This window comes from Colletotrichum aenigma (assembly GCF_013390185.1).
Source record: "Colletotrichum aenigma strain Cg56 chromosome Unknown KSG_Cg56_contig09, whole genome shotgun sequence".
NCBI classification, from domain to species: Eukaryota; Fungi; Ascomycota; class Sordariomycetes; order Glomerellales; family Glomerellaceae; genus Colletotrichum; species Colletotrichum aenigma.
In genome coordinates this window covers 1,573,239-1,598,018 of record NW_023500915.1, presented here as the reverse complement: position 1 = coordinate 1,598,018, position 24,780 = coordinate 1,573,239, and the positions used below count along the sequence as shown (strand labels likewise).

Genomic DNA, 24,780 nt, shown 5'->3' with positions numbered 1-24,780 from the left:
GTAGAAAACCATCGAGTCGTTATCTAGCTGACTCTGAGTAATCGTTGAGGGCGACGCAGACGGCGCCTCTGTGATGGCCGTTGTACTGGCGGATGATCTGCTGACTGTGCAGCTCCCAGAGTCGGGCGTAGTGGTCGGAGCAGGCCGTGACGAGGTAAGCCGAGTCGGCGCTGAAGGCGCAGTCCCAGACCCACCGCTGGTGACCCGTCAGGGTGGCCTCGAGGGGGAAGGGCTTGGGCTCCTCGTTATGGGCAGGCTCGAGATCCTTCACCTCCCAGATGCGCGCGGTGTGGTCGGCGCTGCAGGTCGCGAGCTTCTTCACGTCTGGCGACAGGAGGATACGAGTAATATACTCCTTGTGCGCGTTGAAGTGCGTCACGGGCAGGAGCTGCGTGCGGTCGTAAGTCTGGAGGAGCTGCCAGACAAAGACGTTTCCCTAGTTTACTGTCAGCTTCCTGGGACTAGTCATCATCATTATGAAGTGCTGCTTACGCCATTATTGGCCGCGCAGAGGAGAGAACCATCGCTGGCGACGGTGACGCTCGAGACGGAGACGTCCTCCTCTGGGATGAGCTGGTGAGAGCAGTTGTTCTCAGCCAGATCCCAGACGCGGACGCTGCCCATGCGGTCGCAGCTGATGATCTCGCCCTGGTTGGGGTGGATGACGACGTCGTTGGCAGGGCAGCCGTGGTTGTAGCTGCGCTGGACCTGGCCGCTGCGCGTCTCCCAGATCTTGACGGTGCCGTCCTCGGAGGAGGTGACCATCCACTTGCCCTCGCAGTGGAAGGCGACGCCGGTGATGTTGCCCGTGTGGCCCTCAAAGGTCAGCAGCGGGTTCGGGTTGGTGGACTTGATGTCGTAGAGCTTGACGGTGTGGTGGCCGGCGGCCGCGAGGAAGCGCTTGTCGGGGGAGATGCAGAGGCGGTTGACCTGGGAGTCCGGGTGCTGGATCGTGCGGGAGCAGATGCCGGAGAGGGCCTCCCAGAACCTGCAGGAGGTTAGTCAGGATGTTTCGGCGATCGCGACCGTTGTGAGGTACCTGATTGTGTGGTCGTAACCAGCTGCCAATTGTTAGCGATCTGTTTCACCGGCCTTTGAGCATCGACAGGGCTGGAAGGTGCTTTGGGGTTGCGAAAGGGACCCAAGACTCGGGGGCTTACCTGTGCAGAGAATCACAGACATGGTTGCTGTAGGAAAGCCTTAGGCTTCGATTATCTCATGATATGTCGTATTGAAAAAAGGAAGGGGGTGAAATCGCAAAGAGCGCGACCGGGAGACTGTTGCGCGCAAGTTCACCACTAAGAAAGTGCCCCTCCACGACACTGATGCGGTCGGCTGGATTGGCATCACAATGGAGCTTCCAGTGTCGGTTCCTAAAACCACGGCCCCACCAGAGGTCCGGGGCACTGCGAGTACCCACCAAGGTGTGTCTCTACCGGAATAACTTCGGCAGCTGTTCATCGCATATCCATACCTGCCTAGACGGATAAGGTACGTACCACTTACACGCGATGACCACCTTCCTCTGGCCCTAAAATTCAACACCAGCTCTCGTCTACAACGTTGCTTCATCACCCTCATCTTGTCTTTCCAAAGCACCAAACTCGTCTCATGTCGCATCTCGAACCGTATGGGTCGATCTCGGGCCCGATCTGTCAAGCACGTTGGCCGAACCATGGCCACATGATACTTTCGACAAGCAACTCGGCAGTAACCCGACCTTTAGGAGGTGCTTGATATGATTCCGATCAAAGTCGGTCTGCACTTATATCGTGCAAAGAAATCCAGAAGTTTCGGGCGAAGTACAGCGTTTGAGTAGGAGATCCCAGGTGCTAATCGACGTGGCTTCCCAATACTCCTGCCAGCGTCATCCGAACCAGGTGTCGTGCTACAGCCAGGGCTTACTCGAGCAGCTCGCGCAGGGCTCGTACGGTACGACTGTCGTAGTAGCGTACGACGCCTCGCAGATCCAGCCGGAGCATCAGTCACTTCTCAGGAAAGAGACCATATGGAGATGGCACTGTCTACCAATCGGGTCCAATGTGAAGGTCATTGAAAACTGCCTGATATATTGACGTTAGGATCCCTCACTGGCGGAGGTTTACTCGGCCGATAGCTTCTGGAAGCCTCAATGCGCGTCAGACTACCTTTGCGGACTGTCTTCGAGCCACTATCTGTGCTTTGCAGCGCACTCTGGACAACCGTGGGCGTATCAATCCAAGCGATACAATTTGGACTCGTGCCAATACGGATTGCTGCTGATTTCTCGACTTTTCTACCATGGGCAGCCCCGAAATTGACACAAGGGTCGAAATGACTGGCTTTCAGCAAATTGTGCATTTCAGCCCGGTTGTCGCATCAGCTTTCATCCAATCGTGTCCCTGCAAACTCAAAGCCACCTGGTTTTCCGACGATTATCAAGCCGAGGGAAATACAGACTTCGGGATAGAGAACGCACGATATCGACCTCTGCTCTTTAGCATATCCCCGAGTTAGATCACGAATCATGGCCGATACATGGTTGAGCCTACCAGTCAACACTGGCGGACAAGATACATCAACCGAAGGCTACTGCCTTCAATCTTTAAGGTACTCGGTATATGGTTCAGAGCGAAGCTCTCTGTTGTGCAACTCGGCTCTCGTACCCATGCACATCCTCCGAAGTCTTTAGCGGATTAAAGCCGTACACCTGCAACACTTGTCCGACCCCGGAAGCATCACACCCAGCCCCGGAAGACGCCTGACAACAAACTACGATTCGGAACCTAACCTAGAATTCGATTCGTGTGTGTCGCGGCCCAACAGCTCGATCCAGTAGGAGCCACCGGACACTGCCCCGGTGAATCACGACCGGCCAATACCACGTTGTCAGCGATTATTACGCACGTGTGTCGCCTCATCAGCTTCATACGCGTGACTCTCGAGATGCATCGACGGTTCTGTTATGCCGAAGAAGCGTGTCAACGTTGCCCCAAAGAACATTTGATCTCTGTCCTGGTTTCTCCATACCGATGATCTGTACCTATGACGGCGCTTAACCGGTGTTATTGTCGAAGTGCTCTCGGAAATACTCAGGCAGCGCCTTAAGAGTAGGGGAGGATGAGCCCAATTGTAAACCTCAAGAATGGCAACCCGCTGAAAAGTGTTCATTGAGAACCTGGAAACTTCTTCTACTCTGCTCTGCTTGTGAAGTCTCTGGTCTAGCGACGCTTTCTCAAACGCCGGCAATTTCGAGTTGCATCATCTTGGATTCCGAAAGCCGTGAGACCCTTTCTGACAAGAACCAATAAAAAGAAAAAGGAAAAAAAATGGAAATGGAACGGAGAAAGATACAAAAAGCCGCCCAGACACACTCTTTTGGCCACTGGGACCTCCCTGCTCTCTTGAAGAGGATCTTCTTGAAGAGTAACGTGGCTGTCAGGGGTGATGACATTTACAGGAGCCTCTCATAGCTCAGAAAATGGAAGCTCTTCTGGCACTCTCAGCTACGTCCGGCGGCAACTCCTCTATCAGGATCGCCGTTGGCAGGGCCTCTAGGGCCCCTAGGTCCGGGTTTGTCCGGACGCGCGCCTCCGGTCCGAGGCTTGGAGCTCAAAGATCGATCTTCAGCTGCGCGCCTGTGAGGGCACGGGACTCTGACTACGCCTTGAGAGCCGCAGAAATCACAAGGGTTTCTTGAAAACCGTCAGTTAACTCTGGCAACTAAAGGCTCAAATTGTCTTACCGTGCGTGGCCAAAACAATGGGTGCAAGTTCTGAAGTCCCACTTGCCAGAATACATATCTTCGATACATCCACAGACTTCGTCGGAGGCCATGTTGTCGACGGCTGTGTGATGTATACGGAAACTTGAAAAGTTGAATTGAAAGGCTGATCTTTACCCGAGGAATTGCGCGATGAGAATACTGGCAGCAAGTCTCTCTGGATCTCTGCAGGAAGCTGAACAAAAGGGACCGGCCCTGCTCGTCTCTTATACTTTTTCGCCACGCCATTCAAAATACGCTCACAATGGTCTCGAGAAATATCCAACCCTAGGAGAGGTTTGACGAGGCGAGTAAGCCTTCGAGCTCGGTCACTCTTCACCGCCTTCCCCGGGCGCTTTTCTGGGCATCATCACCGAGGTGTTGACACCCATCGGACATCACAGGAGAGGACTGTTCGTCCGGTCTTGTGACTACGCTGGGTGCTTCCGTCAAGGTTGCCTCGTTTCATCCTGCGGACCAACGAATGGGGTGAAGAGTGTGGGTGATACTTCATATGCCGCCTTCTCCTGCTTGTCCTGATTGGGAAGTTTCTTGACCGGCATGGGGCTCTCGATGGGCACCCTTGGGTATTCATCAAGGTGATTTGACCCTGTTATTGACGTCAGCCGCAGGAAGTACAGATATCGGCCTGCACATGCCGCCCCGTCGGCAAATTCGAAGTAAGTGGCATTTGTGCTTCCCATGCGGTATTCTGTTTGCTGACTCCAACAGCCCCAGAGAGCCGTCTCAACGTATCTGAAGTTGACAACACTACTGTGCAGAGGGAGTTGCTCTGGGGTCAATCCCCCCCATATTATTGCAGCAAGAACCATTATTCTCTATTAACAATGTCAGCAACTTTTGCTGCTTTAGTCCTGATCTGCCTCGGACTTCGATCCGGGCATGTCGGATGCTAGCTGTTCCAGCAATCATCCTTCGACCTCGACCGACTGCCGGCTACCTGCATCGAGACCATGCCGATCTGCCCACTCAGACGTACACCGAGCACATTAGGGCCTTGGAATTCTGCGGTTGAAGGGGCCAGGCTAAGGGTCTCTCAGCATGCCGCAAAAGGGAAAAGAAAGGGCGGTGTTGTCAAAACTGCCTACGCCACGAAGAGCACGCGTTTATTGAAGGCAGGCGTGTTGGTATTGCAGACAAAGCCCCCCCTGGCGGTGCTACCGGCGCTCGTGGGATTTTACGGGGGATTTTACGGGATCCAATAGGAAAGCTTCATCCAGACAAGGTGCTTTCTCTCTCGTGGGTTTCTGAGCACAACAGCCGACTCAGCATTTCGATTCGAGTCTCACTGTCTCGTCAAGCGACAGCCACGGGTCGGCCCATGCCTAGCAAGGCAAACCCAGAGTCTCCAGCTGTTGGGAATGCTGTAAGCGACCTGCCGCCCTTTTTTCTCTCTCGGACTGCAAGCTTCTTTTGAACCTTGAGTAACCCGAGTTTCTCGAAGGATTCACCGGTCGACAATTCCTGGCAGTGCGCCGCTATGCCAGCCTCGTGGCATTAAGCGCCATGCTGTGGTCAACCAACTCCAACATGAGGTCTTCGCGCGGTTCTATTGCCATCACGCACTCACCTCGATCCCACACCGGTGAGGAATTTCGGAAGAATCCGGATGTCAGCTTGCCATGCCCAGACTCAGGCGGACGATGCAACATTCTGGGAGGATTGTGAACTATAGCAATTGCCAGACATCGGAACGTCTGGGAAAGTCGCAGTCACTCGGCTTCACGATCTAGGCGGCCCTGCAACACTCATCGCTTTGCTCAGCCAATTCTCGCGTTGTGCTACCCAATTTTCTCGTCAAAGACCTGCTCGAGGCGATCACGATGGGTCATCCGACAAGTCTGTACTCTCCATGGCGTTCGCAACTCAGGACTGGTTTAACGACACTGTATGTCTGCGTGGAATGCAGACGAGGGGTCTGTCCATTACAGTATTCCATTGGGCGTCGGTACGGTGCCGACTGACTAACCAACCAACCAAACCCCCAGCCCCCCGCGGAGAACGACATGTTTTCTCTCTCAACTCTCTCTCGTTACATCGTGGGGCTTACCCCCAGCATGATCACCATGCATGTCATTCCGCGCCTTCATGTCAACGGACCTCTCAGAGGCTTTCGAGATATGCCCCGGTCTAGTACACACATAACGAATACGCCCCGTGATATCTCCCGTCTCCTACAAGCTCCTGCTCTCCCTCTCCCTTCTTCTCCTTTGTCCTCCCCCGACAACTCATGCCGACAAGCGCATCTCACCAACGCTCCCCCAGTCTCTCACCCGCGTGGCGTCGCCCACTGCAGGCAAACTTGCGAGTCTCGCTGAATAGTTGCACACGACTAGCAGGCTTGGCACCGGGCACTCCCCAGGAAAGAAGTCGTTGCCAACCGGAGCAGCGTTAACTAATACTACGTCCATGCATGTCTCATAATCAGACGGACAGATAATAAGAAAGGCCCTTTGTTCCGAGGCCAACGTGTCCCACGACAGAGCCAATACTTCTCCCACGGCCGAAGGGGCCCCGACCTACCCACGAACCCCTCCCCCTCCTTATCAGAAATCCTTTCTTTCCCAATTTCATCAGCCCCCCCAGCTGTCAAACGTACAGCGTCACTGCCATCTTGCATAATCATATGGTAGTCAGGCTGTCCAATAATCTCCTGCGTACTAATCGGCCTGATGCGTCGTGACCGGGAGGCTTCTAGTCTACCCGAGACTGTTCTCTCTTTTCCTTCCAATTCGACTTGACAGATCTCCACCCTTCTGTATCTTGAACCCCCTCTATACCCGTGTCATCGTGGAAATCCTCTCGGTCGAATGAATATTTCTGAAAGGTTAAGAAAGCCTGGTCTTTGAGATTTTACCTTTGTATAAGAAACAGACGATCTTTAGGTGTACTTTGACGCCAGTTGCCGTCTTAGATGTCTATAGTTAGCGGAGAGCTCTCGGACGTAATGCTTGGGATTTATCATCACGACACTGCATTTCAGCAGCACAAATAATACGGGCACCTGGGGAGATTCAGTGAGACCAAGGGTCCTTGGCCTTGTTACAAGACATGGTGGCATCACACAGTTTACCACGCTTGAATCTCATCGATTATGAAGTGACGAGTTTCCATAACTAAGCTAATTGTGCGATTGACTAGAAGAAAGACTGGGTGAGGAAAGTCATACTAGAGATAGGAGGAAGTCTGGCCCTAGGTATATCGTAACCTGCGACAGAATCGTTGTCATAACCCATTAACCGTGCCTTTCCATAAACGTAAAAGCCCTCTCAATCGTCGGACCTTGCGTGAGCCATTCCATGTTCCTAAATCCCCTGACGCCGTATGAACCATCCAGCTGTGGATCGTCCAAAGTTGGACACCCAAGTCGTAAATAAGCAACGTAGAAAAAGAAAAGAGCCAGTAAAGTGAACCTCCCAGACTAAAGAGAAGGAGCCGTCATCGCGAGCATTCCAGCAAGCATGCTGACACCAGCGCCGACACCGACGCTGAAAGTTCCGATCTTGCTCATGCTAGGAAGGAAGCGGAAACGTTTAGCGGGACGTTGCTCAGTGACTTCAGGTCTAGGGAGAACGGGGGGCGCAATCTCGGAAGTATTGCTCTCCTCGCCGGCGACAATCGAGGCCGTATCTTGGGCAGCTTGGTCGATGGTCGACCTCTCCGCAGCTTGTTCTTCTGGAAGAAGAGTAGAAATCTCGTCAGCCTTGCGCTTGGGAGACCGCGGCGGCGTGCTCTCCTGAACAGGCTTGTCCGTGCCGGCGACCACAGCCTCTCGAGTCTTTGGCGGCTGTGTAAGGACTGCCAGTTTGCTCTGCTGGTATTGGAAGGCGCTGGTCATGTCGGGCTCGGGGCTCATCTCTCGTTCAGGAGAAAGACGGTCTTCCTGCGGCGAGTCGAGGAATCTCCTGCCCGGGGCAGCCCAGACAGACTCGGGAACCTTTGTCGACTTTGGAGCCTCAACGTCGACTGGAGTGGGCTTTGAATAGATGTCATTGTCGGCAGCTTTGTCTGGAGTAGCAGCAGGCTGGGTTGAGACTGGAGCTTGCGAAGGCTTCAAGGATTCCTCGTGTTGACGCAATATCGCCTTGTTTTGCTCACGGGCACGGAAGAATTCAGGCTTGCCACTCTTCTGTCCAAGGACATCGACGGACGGCCCGTCATTTTGGGACAACCATGGGTTCTTCTCCTCCATGCTGGGATATTTCCAATCATCCCCTCTTGGTCCATGGGCTGGCTGCTGTCCATGAGCTGCTAGCCATGGCCGATGGGAGGCGAGGACATCCAGAGGTTGCGTTGAAAGCAGCGGGGTAAGAGTTCTGCCATCGGACAGAGGGGTCGCCTGGTTAAGCAGAGGCGGAAGCTTGAAATCATTCCCAAATTGGTCTTCGGATGAACCTGGGAAAGGCCATGGCATAGCAGCAGGACACATAATGTGCTGAAGGGGTAACGTTTGGTTGGTTGACGCAGTACCAGTAGCCGGCTCACAGATGGTCATGGATGTGTCATTGGCCAGGTCGTTGCGAGGAGGCTCATCCCAAACGTACTCATCATCATCTTGTGGGTCGCTCTCTCCGTCGCTACTCTCTGCATCCGATTCACGGACGTCGTGATCGTAGTCGGTGTAGCATTCGGCGTCATTGTCAAGCTCACTGTCTTGCTCATCGTCCTCTTGATCACCATCGCAATTGGCATCGCAGTTAGTTTCTGCCTCGGCATCTTGCTCGTCGATGACGTCGCCGTTGTCAGAGCCGCTCAGGGAGTCACTGAGGCAGATATCCTCTTCGTCGGAGGTTTCATCGGAAGATTGACCCTCGCTCGAGACACCCTTGTCTGACAAGTCCGTCGAGTCTCCCTCTTCGTAAGAATCATCTAAATCAGAATCAGAGTCGTCAAAGGTAGGGATCGGGTCAACGAGCGCAGAATGTTGCGCAGAAGAGGGGTCCGCCTCCTCATCATCGTCATGGGGGGCGTCGAAGTCCACAGTAGCAGGTGGAGCAGGGGAAGCAGGCTGGGAGGAGCGAGGAATGACAGCAGGAGCCTCGAAGACGCGATTCGGAGCATAGTCTTCATCAAGGACGATGGCGGCGGCGGCGGATTGCCCTGCTGTGGAGGCAGGGACAGGGGCGTCATCCGTGAGGTCGATAGCAGTGGCTGCTGCGCCCGGGAGGCGGTGCTGCGCAATCAAGCGAATTTTCTCCATTGTCGCTCTGACATCATCGTCGTCGTCATTGTCGCTGCTGTCAGAGTCATCAGGGACAGAGTATGTGTAGGTAGGCCGGGCGTTCGCGTGTTCAGTGTCAGAAGGAGGATCCCACTGGAAGTGCACCTGAACGGTGCAAGGCGGGAATGACTCGCTTGATCGTTGAATGTCTACGCCAAACTTGAGAGTGTCTCCTGGAAGCAACTCGTACGCCTCACCAGCGTTAATTCTCACGGAGTTTCTGTGGGTTCCGTGGAGGGAAGTCGAGTCCTTGATATAAAGTTTCTATGTTCGGGTTAGACCCTGGTACCACTTTGTACGTTTGGGTTTGACCCTACCTTGTGGTACCAATCAGGATACAATTCGGCATGCTCGCGGCTCATGACCGGGCTGTCGAACAAGGCGTTGGTGTTCTTGGGTTCGAGGGCGGGTAGACGCTTGCTGGATCTGCCAATCTTGACCTTCTCAGAGGCGGAGTCGACGCTCTTAGATTCCAAAACGATTCTACGCTCGGGATACTGGAAGTCGGGAGGAGGGTACTGGGCCGAGAGTGTGACAAGCACTGGAATATCGGTTAACCACAAGCTGTACGTTGGGAGAAGAGAGGAAAATGCTGTAGGCAGACATACCACTACTCGCCAGCTGTCGATGGCCAGACGCCATTATGAATAGGCTGGGCCCAAAGTTGGTCGACTAAAAAGTGTGCAGAGCGACAGACGCAAGGACCTTGGTTTTCTCGAGGAAGGGTCAGAATCGACGAGCGTTTGTCGTGTCTCGGGAGACGTTACCTCCGTCCGAAAGTGTCGGAGCTGACAGAGCGTATGTGAAGACGAGACGATCCCGTCTGGAGCACGGAGACGATGGACGGAAGTGAATCCTCGCGGACCAAAGATAAGATGTGAGGTTGAGAGGAAGAAGAAGGGCGAGAAGAAGTCGGGTGGGCGTAGAAGAGAGCCTTGGTTTCGCCGATGGCGCAGGCTGAAGGTTCGGAAGGTGGAAGTCAGGCAGAGAGGTAAGAGCGATACAGTGTAAGTAGGGAGCAGTCGAGGCCGGCAGAGGTGAGGTGGGGCAGGAAGCAGCGGGATCTGGAAGTAGCACCGTGCTGGTACTGTATCAGGCAGTCGCAGGCAACGATAACGCCTTATCAGACCTCAGGAAGGTGCGCCTCGAGGGAAGCTTGCAGGGGTGTTGGCGTCGTGGTAGCGGGGGGATGGTGGGTTAGTGGGGTTATCAGCAGCGGTGACGTTCAGACACTTTAGATAAGTGCTGGGTCGAGTTGGCTGATAAGACGACCGTGGAAGTCGCCGACGACGCGATATGCCTCGGGAAAGATGGAAAGAGGAATAGCGGTAGAGAAGAAGAAAAATGAAATAAGAGCTCCCTTCCTCTCACGACAGATAGAGAATAATATCGTACGCTCCTCGCCTGTGAAGCTGGAGCCAAAGAGGTGAAAGTGCACTTCACAGTCACACAGATACCTTGCAAGATTGGCCCGTGCTCTCCACCAGGCTGCACAGTGTGTGTCTGGGCGTCAGGCAGGCTCGTTCGGGTCGGTTTGGGATGTAATGACGGGATTAGGAAAGAGGGGCATAGGTAGTTTGCTGCACCTTCAACTCATATGGCACCTGACGGTTGGCACATTTGCTTTCGCGAGGAGGCGGGCAGGTAGGTAGAAGTACAGTAGATGGAAGAAAGTTTGAGGCAGAAGAAGTTGTTTGCTAAGGCGGCCAGAGAGGTGAGGTTAGTGGCTAAAGAGGCAAGTGCTAGTCCTAGACACAAAGTGCGTGTTCGAGGTGTACGCAGTAGCAGGGCCATTGATGGGTGGGTACCTTAAGAGAGAGAGAGGCGAATGAGACGGAAAGACAACTTGAGGATAATCGAGAAGGTACGATTGCGACGACGCTGTCGTATTCAATGAGTTAACGGCCGAATCATAGGTCGAATTTTCTAGACGTCCCCAGCTCTGTGGGCAAGCCTAACGTGAATGCTCTCGGTTGGCTTTTTGATCACAGGCAAGGCGAACCATTATCGCAGTCGCCAGAGCGCCCCAGTCAAGCCAGCATCGCAAAGGCTGGCTGGAAAGGCAACCGACACCTCACAAATCGCATACAGCCTGCCTGACGACCTGCCCGTGTCCACGTCGTCCGGCTTCATTCGCGCAACCGCGCGTACATTTATTTAGCTCGCGGCTGGTTCGGCCTCAAATCCTAACGGCCCTTGGCTCGAGCCCCTACTTTGGCCCTCCCTTGTTGGTGGTCCGCCTTCACGTCAAGAAAGCACATATCCGCCCTTACCTGCGGGCGAGACCCTTACTGCCTGCCTTACCGTGTGCCTGAGGTGCTGTTTCTTTCGATTCTGACTGCATGACACCGCCGATGCCGATGGTCCGTACCTAATAGATATGTCAACTTCTAGTCATGTCTGGCCGCCTTGCGAAACCAAGACAGACCATCAGCTGGCAATCCCACGAACTGCATCCCACCGACGACGAGTTGAGTAGTTGCACCTCGAGGTGAGTTGCGGATCTGGTGAATCCGGTGGTGTGTCTGAGAAACAACCAGACCCGTTGTATTACTGGCGCCGGCCGCGACTGTCTGAGCTAGACCCGAAGCTGCCACGATCAGATGATGCAGATTTACCTGTTTCCCATCATCGGCGGGAAGCACGGTGTGATGGGTGGCATCATGTACCTCGGTGCCGGTCACCTCGGAAGGGAAAGGTCCCTGAGGTACCCCTCTCTCGCATGCGGTTAGCAGACTCATCAGTGACACACAGATGTTGGAGGACTCACAGGGCCCAGCGCGCAGCCATGGATGGATGGAATGGAATGACGGCGGGGTAAGGGCGATCTACGAGCAGGGATCACTGCCCATTTCAAGGTGAGCCCTGGGTGGTGTGTGCGAGCGGACGGACCTAACCCCACCCAATACATCACTCTGGAGTCCTGCCTTCGGGACCTGTGGAGCGACAAGCAGCTGCTGGGCAGCATTTTGCAGCAGTTGACGTCCTGTTCCCCTCGCCCCCTACCCCTCCAAGGTCGTGGTGCTTTGTTCCTTACCTCGACCTTGCGCACCTGCGTGTCTCGCCCTACACGCCATTAAAAAAGTCTCGGTCGTCATTCGTCATAAGCCCACCCGCCGCTGGGCCTGGGCGTTGCACCCAGATCCATGATCAAAATCCTCCAAGTGAATGAGTGCCACCCAAACACCCTTTTTCTTAATATTCATCCGCCTACCACCCACCACCACCTCTCTGTACTGTACCCTCCACAACTTTTGTTTTCTCCGTTGCCCTAATTTAAATCCCCAAACTCCTACCTCCGATACTTTGCGATTACTGTTATAATAACGACATTCCCACATCCTCTCATGGATTGTTGATAGCAAATCTACGAAAGCTCTCACACACGGCATCGTCTCCCAGCAGTCTCGATTCACGTACAAGAACCAAAGAACCTAGTTCGCAGTCACTCGGCACATATAAAACTCTAGGTCTTCTCTTCGAGAAGTACCGCGCACATTCAACTACCTCTACATCTCAGCTTGCAACCGACCCCCCCCCCCCCCCCCCCGAAGTCGCAAACATGCACGATCTTAGACTCAAGGTTCTCCGCGAGAGCGGCAAGACTGTCTCCAAAAAAGCGCGATCGCGCCCCGAATCTGCCAGGGCGTCCATGAGAAATTCTCCCAACATCTCTCCCTCCCACTCACAAATCAACTCTCCCGCGCACTCACGCGCCGGCAGCCGTTATGCCTCCGAGGACGAAGCGAGCGACGACGAGTACGACGACAACATGACCATGAGCACACTGTCCAACGGAACCGACTCCGGCGACGAGGGCATTGGCGGCGCATCTGACGCCTCATGGGCGACCCTCCTGCAAGATCGCATCGTCGAGTTGCAAGATCGCAAGCGAACAAACACCAAGGGTCGCGAGACCACTCTCATGTCGTACCTTCACCTCGTCAAGCACCACTACGGCGGGCGCCAAATCAGCGGCTCAATAAATGAGATCGTTTCGGCTCTCATGAAGAATATCAGGTCCGGAGGCAGCACTGTGGAGCGCATTTACTCTCTGAAGTCACTTCAGGCAACGCTGTTGACGTCACCCTCAGAAGTGCTGTTTGACGACATTTACCCACAACTGGAGAAGACATGCGAAGACGATGAAGACAGCGATGTCAAGGCGGCCGCGATCTGGGCTATGGCTATCGCAACGCTTTACGCCGGCGGAAGCGAAGAGGCCGCAAGCGAGTTCCTCGAATACATTGTCACCATTGTAGAGAGCGATGGTGAATCCATCAGTGCGGCCGACAGCGGCGAAGTAGTCACCGCTGCGTTAGAATCCTGGGTCTTCGTCGCCAGCCAAATCGACGACATCACCGAGAACGTATACACAGCCATCGACGCATTCGTGGAACAACTCGACAGCACAGACGTTGACGTACAAACAAGCGCCGGTTTCAATATCGCCTTCATTTTCGAGGCCGCACGGGACCTGGAAGAAGAGACGGGCGAGCCAATGAATTTACAGTACGATCCGAAGCGATTGATCAGCCGCATGCGCGAAGCATCAAAGCCCTCAGTGAAGCAGACCTCCCGCAAGGACAGACGTCACCTGCGCAAACAGTTCGCCAGCATTGTTACTTCACTAGAGCACGGCAAGGGTCCCGGATTCTCGACCGCCGGTCGCCCCTCATTCAACCCGCACACCGGAGGCACGAGGGCAGAGCCTGGCCGCAGAAATGACGACGACGATGACATGAGCGGTTTCGGGTATCGCGAGAAGTTGCGCCTGGGCTCTACGGTTGTGCTGATCGACTCATGGTCCCTCATGGCGAGAGTGGAAGCGGCGCGCGTCGTCCTCGGTGGTGGATTGCCAACTCACTTCAACGAGAACCCAACGGTGGCGGAGCTTCTCGGTGGCGCCGAGAAGGAGGAAACGGCTCAGACTTATTCACTGCATCCCCGAGACGCCAAGAAGATGAGAAGGTAGACAGCAGACAGGGCTAGGAAATGCAGGAGGAACGAGAAGAGTCACACGGCTGGACGTCATGGTTTCCTATGTCATTCCTTTTGTGCCGATAGACGAGGAATCATTAGGGAGAAACGGACAAACGGCATCTGGCATTGGCATCGTAGTAATACACAGATGCAAAGACGAGAAGAGAGGCGGAAGATACCACAGAGCGGGCGGGCCCTCGGATAGCATTATTTTTACACCTACAATACACCTTTGCAGGACAAAGTTTCCAAGAATCTTTTCCATGGTGTGATACTTCTTTTCCGTACTAGGTGTGTCCTTTCTCGTGACGGAGGCAATCAAGGGGGCCGCAGACGTGCCTGGCAAGAAAGCCACCGATGCAGCTCTCCGCCGGAGGCGCATCCACGGGGTGACACGGCAGAGCCGATCTACCCCCTCGGTACGACGGGTCGGACAAGGTTGGGGGTACCAATCAGGTGTGAGGCACAAGGGGGAGAAAGCCGATGGTGGTAGAATTTTGTTCCAAGGGAGGTGAGTGGTGCAAACGGGAGCGTCTGGTCACTCTGTTGTGACGAATCCTCCTGCTTGAGGGATGCTGTCTATCTATCCACAGGACATTTCTCAAAACCTACCGAGCTCGGGTCCGTTTGTAAAGACCACCTGGGGCAGCAGTTCATCCTGCGTCATGCACAGTATTTTTCTGGGTAGAATATTTCGGGGCTTTTGCTGTAGATGCAGCATGTCGGGCATGCCGTGATGTTCGGGTGCAGAGGCGAAGGGGAGCGGGGGCAGGTGTGTGAGTGTGAAAACATGGCAAAAGAGGATGCGGACGTGGACAGGCACGAAGAGCTTCATTTGCTTGATATGGGGGCGCCGGGTATGTGCCTCTCTCGAAGAGGGTGATTTGGACGGCGGTGACTGGACGGAGGTAGCGGGGTTGGGTTGAAGGTGCAAACGGCCGGCCGGGGCCTGGGCTGCCGGAGGATGGGCTTGTCCCGATGGACGCGGGGCTGTTGCCACCGTTGGGCGGCGGTTAGTACTGCTTATCTCCCATGTGCAGCTGAACTGAGATTCTCATTGGGGTCGACGGCACTAAGCAGGTGTTTGGCGGATTTATTGAAATCGGGGTCACAAGCCTCGGCCAGAGACGTGCTGAGGATGTCCGGATGTCACTCTGCAGTAGGACTGTGTCCCAGACATGAGTTCGGCGCCGCCCACGGGTGGCGGATAGACATGCGGTTTCAGGTGCCAGCGGATGAAATGGCATCTCACTTGGCCCGCTGCACTTGGTCCCCGTTGATCAGGTTTGGGACTTCTATCCGTACATGTCCTTGTTATGTCAGCAGCGGCGGCAGCAGCAAGGAAGCAGGACGCAAGTATCCGTATTCGTAGGCGTGTCAGTCAATTTACAAGCCCGTTGGCTTCTTGGTAGGAAAACCAAAAAAGAAGCAACCGGGAGGAAGAACCTTAGCTCCCCATTTTTGTTTCCTTATTCTCTTTTTGCGCCCTGCTAGTGGCTGATCATTCTCCACGAGTCTCCTCCCGTCGTCCAGGCAAAAATGTGACGCCCGAGCTTTCGCCTCCACTCAGGTTGCCAACTGTGGGGGCCCGTCGGGTTTGATTGCTGACAGGGGATCCTTTTTGAGCGCAGGGGGAGAGGGGCGGAGGGGATTTGGAGGGGCTGGGGGAGTGAGAGAGTGAGTGAAAGAGACAGGAAAGTGGGATGATTGCGATCTGTTTGGCGGGGTGGCTGGGGGTGAGAAGCCGAGGTGGTTTCGGGAGGAGAAGACAAACAGGTGAGTTTTGGGACAGAAGAACCAACGGAGTGAGAGAATGCCAAAGTGAAGCTGCGAAGATGAAGAATTGGGTCTCGAGGTTTGAGCGTTTGAGCTAAGTTGTTGCTTGACTAAGGTAGGGTCGAGGGGTGAGCAGACGGAGTGTGAAGTGAGCTGCTGCCGTTGGGTGAGCGAGGTGGAGGAGACGTAATGTGCGGGCAGGGTTGGCTGCTGCGGGAGAAGAGACGGTGAAGGGCAAGGGAAGCCACTTGCGACAGACAGCTCGGGTTTAAACGACGTGAGAGAGACTGTGTGTGGTTGCAGGCCGTCCGTTTAGTGGTTCCAGAGCCGGACGGGTGCGCATGCGATGCGAAGCACACTGCAGGGCGCGCGCAGAGGCAAAGGAGAGGAGGCCGTCGTCGCCTTTGCCGTCGATGAGAAGCAGTCGGATCGTTCATCTGCTGGAGCAGCACCCTCATGCAAGGCCCTTTTCACACGCCCCAAGCATGCGGCGGCAATTGGCCCGTCTCCCGGTGCCTTCCCAGCTCTTTTCGGGAAGGGAGCGAGGGACAACTCATCAAGCACCTCCACCCTCGTGGGACAAGAGCCCATCTGTTGGTCCGTCACAGTCGCACCCGTTTTTAGCTTCTTGGATTCTGGAGTGTACCTTCTGATCTCTGACCACGGGGAAGCAGAGGGCATCTCACCCGTAAGTCAGGCGAAAACGCTCCCGTCTGAGGTTTTGGGAGGACCTAGGGTTCTCTTCTCTGCTCGCCTCAGAGAGTTCCGAGTGTCTGTCTGTCTGTCAGTCGACCAGTGTTCCCAGCCAGCCCAAGAGCAGCGCAGCGCAGCGCAGCCCAAAGAACCAGAAACATCCGGCCCAGCCCAGCCCGCTCCCGCGCTCACCTTACCAACTTGAGAAGTTGAGATGACGACGGGTACCTCTAGCGCCCATAGATTGCCGCGACGTTGATCTTGTACCGCAATAACAAAGCCTCATAAGCTTGGACGAGCTGGGGGAGGCCCTGTAGGCCGCAAACCACAGAAACCCAAGAGTCAGACGCGAGACGCCGTCACAGACAGAGGCAGAAGAGCCCGACGAAGCGTCCATCTGTTCGTTGCGTTCCCCCTCCCTCGAGCCTGCTTCCCTGTCACTTTTGTCCCTTCTGCCCTTCAAGCTTGTGCTTGTGTGCTGTGCTGCCTTGCATCATCCCAGACTGTGAACCTGTTCATCGCTGTCACTGTCGCCGCTGTCTACCTCGACCCCCGGTGCTGCCCGTCGTTTGTCTGTCGCCTTCTCTCTCTTCTTTCTCACCTCGTCGCTTGCGCCTCTATTATCGACCACCGTTTGCTACAACCCGACCTTCTCAAAAACAGTTTCCACACTTTCGTTTCTCGACTTGGTATTCTTTTCCATTTCTGTTTCAGTGTCTAGCGACAGCCTCGACGTCGGAGGAGCAAAAAGTGTAAAACAAGAAATAAAAAATAAATAAAGCGAGTCGCAAAATCAAAGGAGGCACTACCCCTGGAGCTTACCTGCCTCTCTGGTTCAGCTTCAAGATCCGCAACTGGGGCAACCACCAGCCCAGCCACCCCAGTTTGGGAACCGCCAACCTTACCTGACCTCACCTCGCACTGCACCTCGACCACTCGGCCTTTCCCTTGCGCCATCATACACTGCTGCTCTGCTGCACGCATTTTCCCTCACTTTTTTCACCACCTAATATTCCTCTTGGTTGCTTTTTTCATTGCTTTGCGTGTGGCATCAGCGGCCACATACCGCATTTTTTCTTCTACTTTTGCCTCTTGACATTCACCCCCCTCTTTGCGCGCAAACATCGCCGGATCGCAACGGCCCCCAACAAACGGCGTGAGCTCGCCTCGCTTCGCCTGCCTGCCCAGCTTATCGCCCAGCCCGCCCAGTTTTTTTTTTCCCGCAGTAACGAACTGCTCCTGATGTCTTGAACGGCGAACCGACACCCACAACAAACCCTTGCCCGCCTGCTTCGGCAACCCACTCACACTCACCTCTCCCTCTTCCCTCTTCCTTCTTTCCTTGATCCAAGGGGAAGGACAAGAGAAAGCAAAGAAGAGAGGTGTGTGAGCCGCAGTACGAGAGGCACTCGTCTACCGCGCCCGCGCAACACCACCCGCTCCGTCGCCGAGGCCTCGAGCTGTTCACCACACAATGGGTGTTGACTCGAACAAGCCTCCTCCACTCCCTGCCCCGACCGAGACCGACTCCATCACCCCCACCGAATTGGCGACCGATGTGTCCAGGCCAAACGACGAATCTTCCCACTACTCTCTCCCCTCAGACGGCACTCCCGTCACCATCAAGACCCGCGGCCACAGAGCCAATCGCTCCCAGACTTCGTTGTTGATCGAGTATTTCGAGGGTGGCAAGCCTGGCGACTCCAGCTCCGTCAGCCGTAAGCCCAGCGTCCGCGTGCGCTTGACACCGTCAAAGAAGCACCGCCACGACCACATCCAGATCACCGAGACCAAGAGCAGCAGCGTCCGCAAGGCCTCGCTGACCCGTCGTGTACAACAACCATCCACCACAGCCTCGTCCCATCTGGACGTCGAAGCCCTCGAGGGCGAGGACGGAGAGAGTATGCGATCCTACGCCTCCGCCACCGAGGAGTCCAATGTGTCCAAAAACCCCATCGACATCGAGATCGACCGCAGCGGACGTCGTCGAAGACCAGCGAGCCCGTTGATCCCAGACGTCGACGCTGCACACGAATCTACTTACCTGCCTCCAAACCTTTCCGAGATCTCGGCCATTCCTAATGACAGCTTCCTAGACGGGTCTCCCGGCTCGACCGTCTTGACAAAATCGTCCGAGACTAGACGCAGCAAGAGTTCGACTCGAGGTGGCGAAATGGCTGCCGGTGTTGCTGGCGCAATGGCCGGTGCTGCTGCTGCCGACCAAGTGAGGAGCAAAAAGAGACACAGCGGTGAGAGGCGAGTCTCTGGTGAGAAGTTGAAGGATAAAGACCGCAAGCACCGCTCAAGTAAAAGCCGAACAAGCAGCATCAGCGAAAAGCAATCCGAGGCTGGAACGCGATCGCCTAGGCGACGCTCTAGCCGCAATCACGTTGACTCGCTCGTGTCTGGGGCAGATTCCAGCGTTTTATCATCCAGCATTTCTCCCAGCCATCGCTCGTATGATCAGAGCTCTGTCCGCTCTGGAGCTTCCAAGTCTTCCATCAACAACCCCAAATTGTTGGAAACCGTCGAGGACGCCATTCGCCGACTGATCCTGCCGGAATTGAGTGCTCTGAAGCGCGAGCAAAGCAAGCGCGAAAGTCGTCGCAGCTCTCTTACCTCCACCGGCACAGGCACATCCCTTTCTCGGGAGGACTTGGGGGTCGACCGACGCAGATCCGACAAGCGCAGCGAATCTGGCCGCGACAGTCGTCACAGAGAGCGCAGAGATCGCGAGGCCCGGCATGAATACACCGAGTCACCTCGCAGCATCGCCGAGTCTGTTGAGGGAGAGTCAGTACTGTCAGTCGATGACACTCCACGACGAAGCAATGGAGCGCTCAAGGCTGCCGCAGGAGGTGCAGCTGTCGCTGGCCTTGCTGCGGCCGCGTTGGATGCAACCTCGCCACCAGCCGACGACAGAAGACAGCGCAGAAGACGGCGTGCGGATGGATCAGCTAGGAGCCGCAGCTTGGGTCGTGAGAAGTACAACGAAGAGTTTGAGGAGGAAGAGGTCCCTGCACCACCAATGCCCTTGATGAGTGAGATCAATCCTTCAGAGATGACTCGCACCTCAATTCTGTCGGTAGATTCCCTCGCCGACCGCCCTCACTCCGCCATGGAAGAGAAGGCTGTCATTCAGGAGGTTGCTAGGGGCAATGCTGCTTCTGCCGCATCAACGCCAACACCTACCCAGACGCCAGCAGCTCAGACACCAACTTCCAATTTGCAAATTTTGGGCACGAAACACGCCAACGTGTCGCATGGTGATTTGAGAGAGCTGTCCCGCACCAGGACCGGAGAACTCACCGAGCAGCGTGAGGTAGACGATTACAGCAGCCCCAACCAGTCGCGGATCGATGATTATGACGACTACGATGACCGAAGCCGCGTGGATGGTGACGGCGACTACGACGATTCCAACGAGTTCGACTACTACAACACCCAGGATGTACCGCCTCCTCTGAAGTATGTCCCGTACCAACCCGAACGCCGCGGCCTGAGCCCCATCTACAGTGTTTCTGGATACACTGAGGCTGGAAGTGAGACCGCTGCTCAGCGTGATTCCCGAATGTCGCATGGCACTGCATCACCGACAAAGTCCCACCCCTCTCAACCGGACATGAGAGCTTTGTCTCCTTCGTCATCGATACCCAGCAACGTAATGGGCAGAGGCTTCGACGAACAATCTGAATTCAGCGTCATAGAACCCGGTCACGGCTTCCCCAACAGCGAGTTGACGCAGAACAGCGAGGCTGGCTACAGACAGAGCGAGCTGACACAGGACAGCGAACCTGGGTACAGGCAGAGCGAGCTTACGCAGGATAGCGAGGCTGGATACAGACAGAGCGAACTCACGCAAGACAGCGAGGCTGGATTCAGGAACAGCCAGCTCACGGAGAACAGTGATGCTGGTTACCGCAACAGCCAGTACACCGAAGGCAGTGATGTCTTGGGATCCGGCCAGGCCGTACGCGGTATTATGGCCAACCCCAACATAATCCACGTAGCGAACGGCGTGGAATCAAACGTCGCTTCCTTGATCGACGGGTCCATGCTCGATCAGTCTACCATGACCACTGGATCTGGTTACGAGTACGGAAGGGATTCTCAAGTCTCTTACGGAGACTCCAACGTTTCGTACGATGACCAGCCTAGCAAGCTTAACATTCGATCGCGCGAGGTCAGCCCCGAGAAGGGCTCCGTCGCTAGCCACCGTGAATTCTTCGAGCAGCGTGAGCGTGAGAGCAGCCGGACGCCTACCTCTAGCCGCCAGAGCAGGTCAAGAGAGTTCAATGGAGAGTACGACCTCGATGAGTACGGTAGGAAGGTTGCTCCTTTGAGGTACAAGAACTCCCCATCCACCTCAACAAGACACTCGCCCACGGCTTCCGAGAAGGCGATTGCCGCAGGAGCCGTTGGCGCTGCTGCTGCCGCTCTGAAAGCTGCGAAGGATAGGAAGCAGCCAACTGTTGAAGAAGTCGATGAGGAACAAGACGAGTGGGTTGGTGACGGCATCGGACGAAATAAGTCTTTCAAGCAGCGAACTATGGAGGGACGCGAGCCCAACCACACTCCGGCTCACAGTGTCGACCGCCTCGACTTGGAAGACCAGCCAAAGATGGGTGCTAGTGCCATGCCCGCCTTGCATGATCCCATGCCTGAGGTCGGATACGTCGACGACGACGCCTTGACCAACCCGTCTCTCGTCCGCGAACCCCTTGGCGGTAGCGATAATGACGACCACGGTCACTGGCCTGGAGACGTTACCCCTCGCCAGAGCGATGTCGGCACATTTGAGGAGTACAGTGAAAAGCATGGCCACGGCTTGGGCATGGCCGCCGCCGGTGCTGCCGCAGGGGCTGCTGTCGGTGCAGCTTTGGCTCACCACCGCCAGCCAAGTAAAGAACACGAAGATGAGTGGCGGCGCACATCAGCCGAGCGGAAGCGGGACACTGTCATCACAAACCCGTATGACGGTGCCAGCCCCATTGACAATCCCGACCTCCTCGGCGCCCGTGGCTTCGATGATGCATACGATGCTCATTACCATGGCAGCCCTGGTCACAAGAACCTGGACGAAGGCTACATCTCCCAGGGGCCCCTTCAATCGCCCAACGGCCAGCCCAAGGGCAAGGCTCTGATGCCTTTCAACGATCCCGGTGCAGAGGACCCCTTCTACATGCCCCAGCACGCGAGGCATCTCAGTGGCATGTCTCAGGGCATGGCCTCTCCCATCTACGACGCTTCCACCGGAAACGGGATCGACAGCATTGAGTCCAAGGATATCATTGCTCTTATGCAACACGTAAGTTTGTGAAAGATTCCACATTTGAATGTATGCTGACATTCTCTAGCTTATGGTCCGCGACGCCCAAAGGAGCGCCCGAGACACTGAAATTCTTGTTACCCTGGTCCGTTCCGCAGCTGAGATGCGCAACTCCTTTGAGGACCTCAAGAAGCTCCTTGCCAACACTGAAGACGTCATTATCAAGGAGGTCCAGGAGAACACCGAGGAGACGGTCAAGAACGTTATCGGCGGTCCCCGTCCCTACCCCGGCAGCCTTCCCCCGCGATCCATCAAGGGCCTGAGCGGTGCAGCTTCCCAGCATAGCACCCTTGATGAGACGGCCAAGAAGAGCAACTTCTTCCGCAAGGCTCTCAAGGGTCTCAGCAATAAGGGCACAAATGATCTTGGCAGAATTGAGGACATGTTGAACCAGCTTTTGAGCGAGGTCGACACCCTCAAGGCCCAGACTGTGCGACCTGGCGGTGGTCAGTCTTATGAGAATCTTGGCCAAGAGATGCAGTACGAGCAAGACCGCGGCTACGAGCCTGAGGGCCAGGCTGGCACCTCCTCCACAAGCCATGGCTCGGGCATGTCTTCCTTTGCCCAGTCGCGTGGTCCTTCAAAGATGGGATACGAACCCAACCGTATCAGCACGGTCCACGAAGACAATGAGGAGGAATACCACCAGGGTCTACAGACTCCTAGAAGTGAATTCCAGCGTGCCGACTCCATGCCTCTTAGTACACCTCCCCAACAACCCCACACGCGCAACGCATCAATGAGCAACGAGAACACACCAAAGACGGAGAAGGCGAAGAAGCACAAGTCCCGAGGATCCTCCAGCTGGTTCCCCAAGATTTCCCGGTGGTCTGAGTCGACAGCTACGAGCGTCGGCAAAGCCTTCCGCATGAGCGGTTCCAGCAAGAAAGACCAAGAAGAAGAGTTCCTTCAGCACCCTCCCTCCAGGTCCGGATCCGACTTCCGGTACGACGACCGTTATCAAGATGAATACCAGAGCGACCAGCTGCACTCTGGCTTCTCCCAACAGGACCTTGTTCCTCCCCAGCGGCTTGAGACCGTCCCGCCTGCGCCTGGCACTTACATGACCCCTGAGGATCCCAAATACAAGGCACACCGTAACTCGGTCAACCTCCAGCATCCCCAGCCACGCCAAGGACAGACCGAGAGATTCAAGGCAGCATTGGAGAGCCAAGCCTACGAGTACGACACGCCGATGTCGCCCAACACTGCCGACTGGGCCGGTTCGGCTACCAGTTTGAACCGCTTCCCGGCGAATGCCAACAACCGCTACAGCAATTCCGGCGCTGGCACCGGCGAGTACTGGAACTCGTCCCCTGCAGGTCCTCCTCGGCCCCCTAAGGAGCCCATCGATGACAGGGCCACAACCCCTTCTAGGGCCACAACTCCCTCCAGGGCTACCACGCCTTCCAAGGCCCGCATCTCTAAGCTGGCATCGAAGACCAGTCCTCTCCCCTACAACAGCGTTGAGAGCGGCTATGGCACCGGGCCGGGCACCCAGCCCAGCAACTACACCGACAGCCCCAAGCTGGAGAACCGTAACCTCAACGCCGCTCTTGGCATGCCAACTCGCAGGCCCAGTGGACCCCGGGCCATGACCCCCAAGAGTGCGGAGGAGGAAGCCGCCAGGGAAGACCGACGTCGCAAGAGAGGTAAGCAGACTGTTACGCGTGTTGACCAGAGCTTGTTCTAACATTTCACAGACACTTTTGGCACTGTCGCAAGCAACGAGACCGACACGTTTTAGAAGAAATTTTCCATCGCAACGTCTTTTTATTCGGTACAAGAGAGTGAGCACTGCCACATGAGTTGATGCTACTGGATAGCTTGAACCACATGATCAACCTATAATCATCAGACATATTGAAGCAGATCTGTGCAACCTGCTATAGAAATGGCAGGGAAGGATCTGTCAAGCGGCAACGGACCTAAAGAGGAGAAGAGTCCGGACGGAGGAAGCGGAGGAAACAGAGGGAAAAGTGTTTCGCTACTCGACCTTACGACGACATGACACGCAATTGATGGTTTTGCGTTTGAGCGATGTTTTGAGGGGAGGGAAACAGCGGTATGGCCCTTCCCCCCTCAAGTCGAGGCATGAGGATTGGGTTTGAAACGCACATGATGTGAAAGTTGGTTGATACCACATATTTTTCTGGAATCCGGGGGACTGCGTGAGGTATTTCATTGGCAGTCCAAGTTCAGGTAGATACCATAAGGAGGGGACTGTAATTGTAGTCGTGGATAATGGAATTTTCACCCTGCCTTGACAATTTTTGGGCCTTTTGCATGGGAAGTGAATGCGTGAATGATGTGGGTTGGCTAATGAGTCTTCTTTCCTGGATTTATCAGCCAGTCTGAATGATGTATGCAGTCGACTGACGGGTGCGGCAGGCTGGGCTGGATTAGTCAAGTCTCGCGCGCGCCTGGCGTTATTTGGCGGAAGCCCGCCAGATGCAGACGCGGATGTAAATGCGGACGAAGTGCTTTGGTTTTACTAATGCGAGCCGCGCGCATCCTTCGCACACATGCTAGGCGGGGGCATGGAGACGATTGAATACCTGTACCAAGTTATGATGATTGAATCCTCGGATGCGACGATTGTCTCTCGATTGTGGAATTTCCGAGTACTGTCCTCTGTCTTGGTCGGTCGAGTCGGTGGTATATGGGGGTTTGTCAGCGTGGCTGACTCTCTTTAACCTTGGCCCACGACCATTTCCGATTTGGCCTTTGGGTGAGGCGAAATGTAGCAGCACAACGGTGCCTGCTTGACGCTACTCCCCTCGCTGAACTCGGTGAGGCTCTATTTGGTAACGTTGCTGGAATGGGAGAGTCGGCACCGGGCTCATCTTGTGGCTTGTGTCATTTGTCAGGTCGGTGGTCTGCATAGTGATGCGGGAGTATATGCAAGTGAGATTCATGAGGGTGGACGGCGTCATAAGGGGGGTTAGGCGGCTTTGATCGTCAAGACATGCCAGGGACTCATCGGTGGGCGATTTCCAAAGCCCCTGGGTGCGT

At 55.3% G+C, this 24,780-nt stretch overlaps 4 protein-coding genes across 4 annotated transcripts; 2 read left to right on the top strand and 2 right to left on the bottom strand.

Annotated features, from left to right (window-relative positions):
* Positions 1 to 19: 19 nt before the first annotated feature.
* On the bottom strand, positions 20 to 1,182 carry LST8 (Target of rapamycin complex subunit LST8; the record flags this gene model as incomplete). Its single annotated transcript, XM_037328357.1, has 4 exons — positions 20 to 436; positions 493 to 988; positions 1,040 to 1,061; positions 1,161 to 1,182. The coding sequence occupies 4 exons, from the start codon at positions 1,180 to 1,182 to the stop codon at positions 20 to 22; spliced, it is 957 nt and encodes a 318-aa protein (XP_037173392.1).
* A 6,002-nt stretch (positions 1,183 to 7,184) lies between these two features.
* On the bottom strand, positions 7,185 to 9,626 carry Slmap (Sarcolemmal membrane-associated protein; the record flags this gene model as incomplete). The annotated part of the gene is made up of 3 exons (XM_037328356.1): positions 7,185 to 9,248; positions 9,302 to 9,525; positions 9,593 to 9,626. 3 exons carry the CDS (start codon positions 9,624 to 9,626, stop codon positions 7,185 to 7,187), a joined length of 2,322 nt encoding a protein of 773 aa, XP_037173493.1.
* Positions 9,627 to 12,546: 2,920 nt separating this feature from the next.
* Positions 12,547 to 13,959, top strand: CGCA056_v013111 (Uncharacterized protein; the record flags this gene model as incomplete). Its single annotated transcript, XM_037328355.1, has 1 exon — positions 12,547 to 13,959. The coding sequence occupies one exon, from the start codon at positions 12,547 to 12,549 to the stop codon at positions 13,957 to 13,959; it is 1,413 nt and encodes a 470-aa protein (XP_037173390.1).
* Positions 13,960 to 17,910: 3,951 nt separating this feature from the next.
* Positions 17,911 to 23,512, top strand: CGCA056_v013110 (uncharacterized protein; the record flags this gene model as incomplete). Its single annotated transcript, XM_037328354.1, has 3 exons — positions 17,911 to 21,744; positions 21,794 to 23,417; positions 23,469 to 23,512. The coding sequence occupies 3 exons, from the start codon at positions 17,911 to 17,913 to the stop codon at positions 23,510 to 23,512; spliced, it is 5,502 nt and encodes a 1,833-aa protein (XP_037173391.1).
* Positions 23,513 to 24,780: the final 1,268 nt, after the last annotated feature.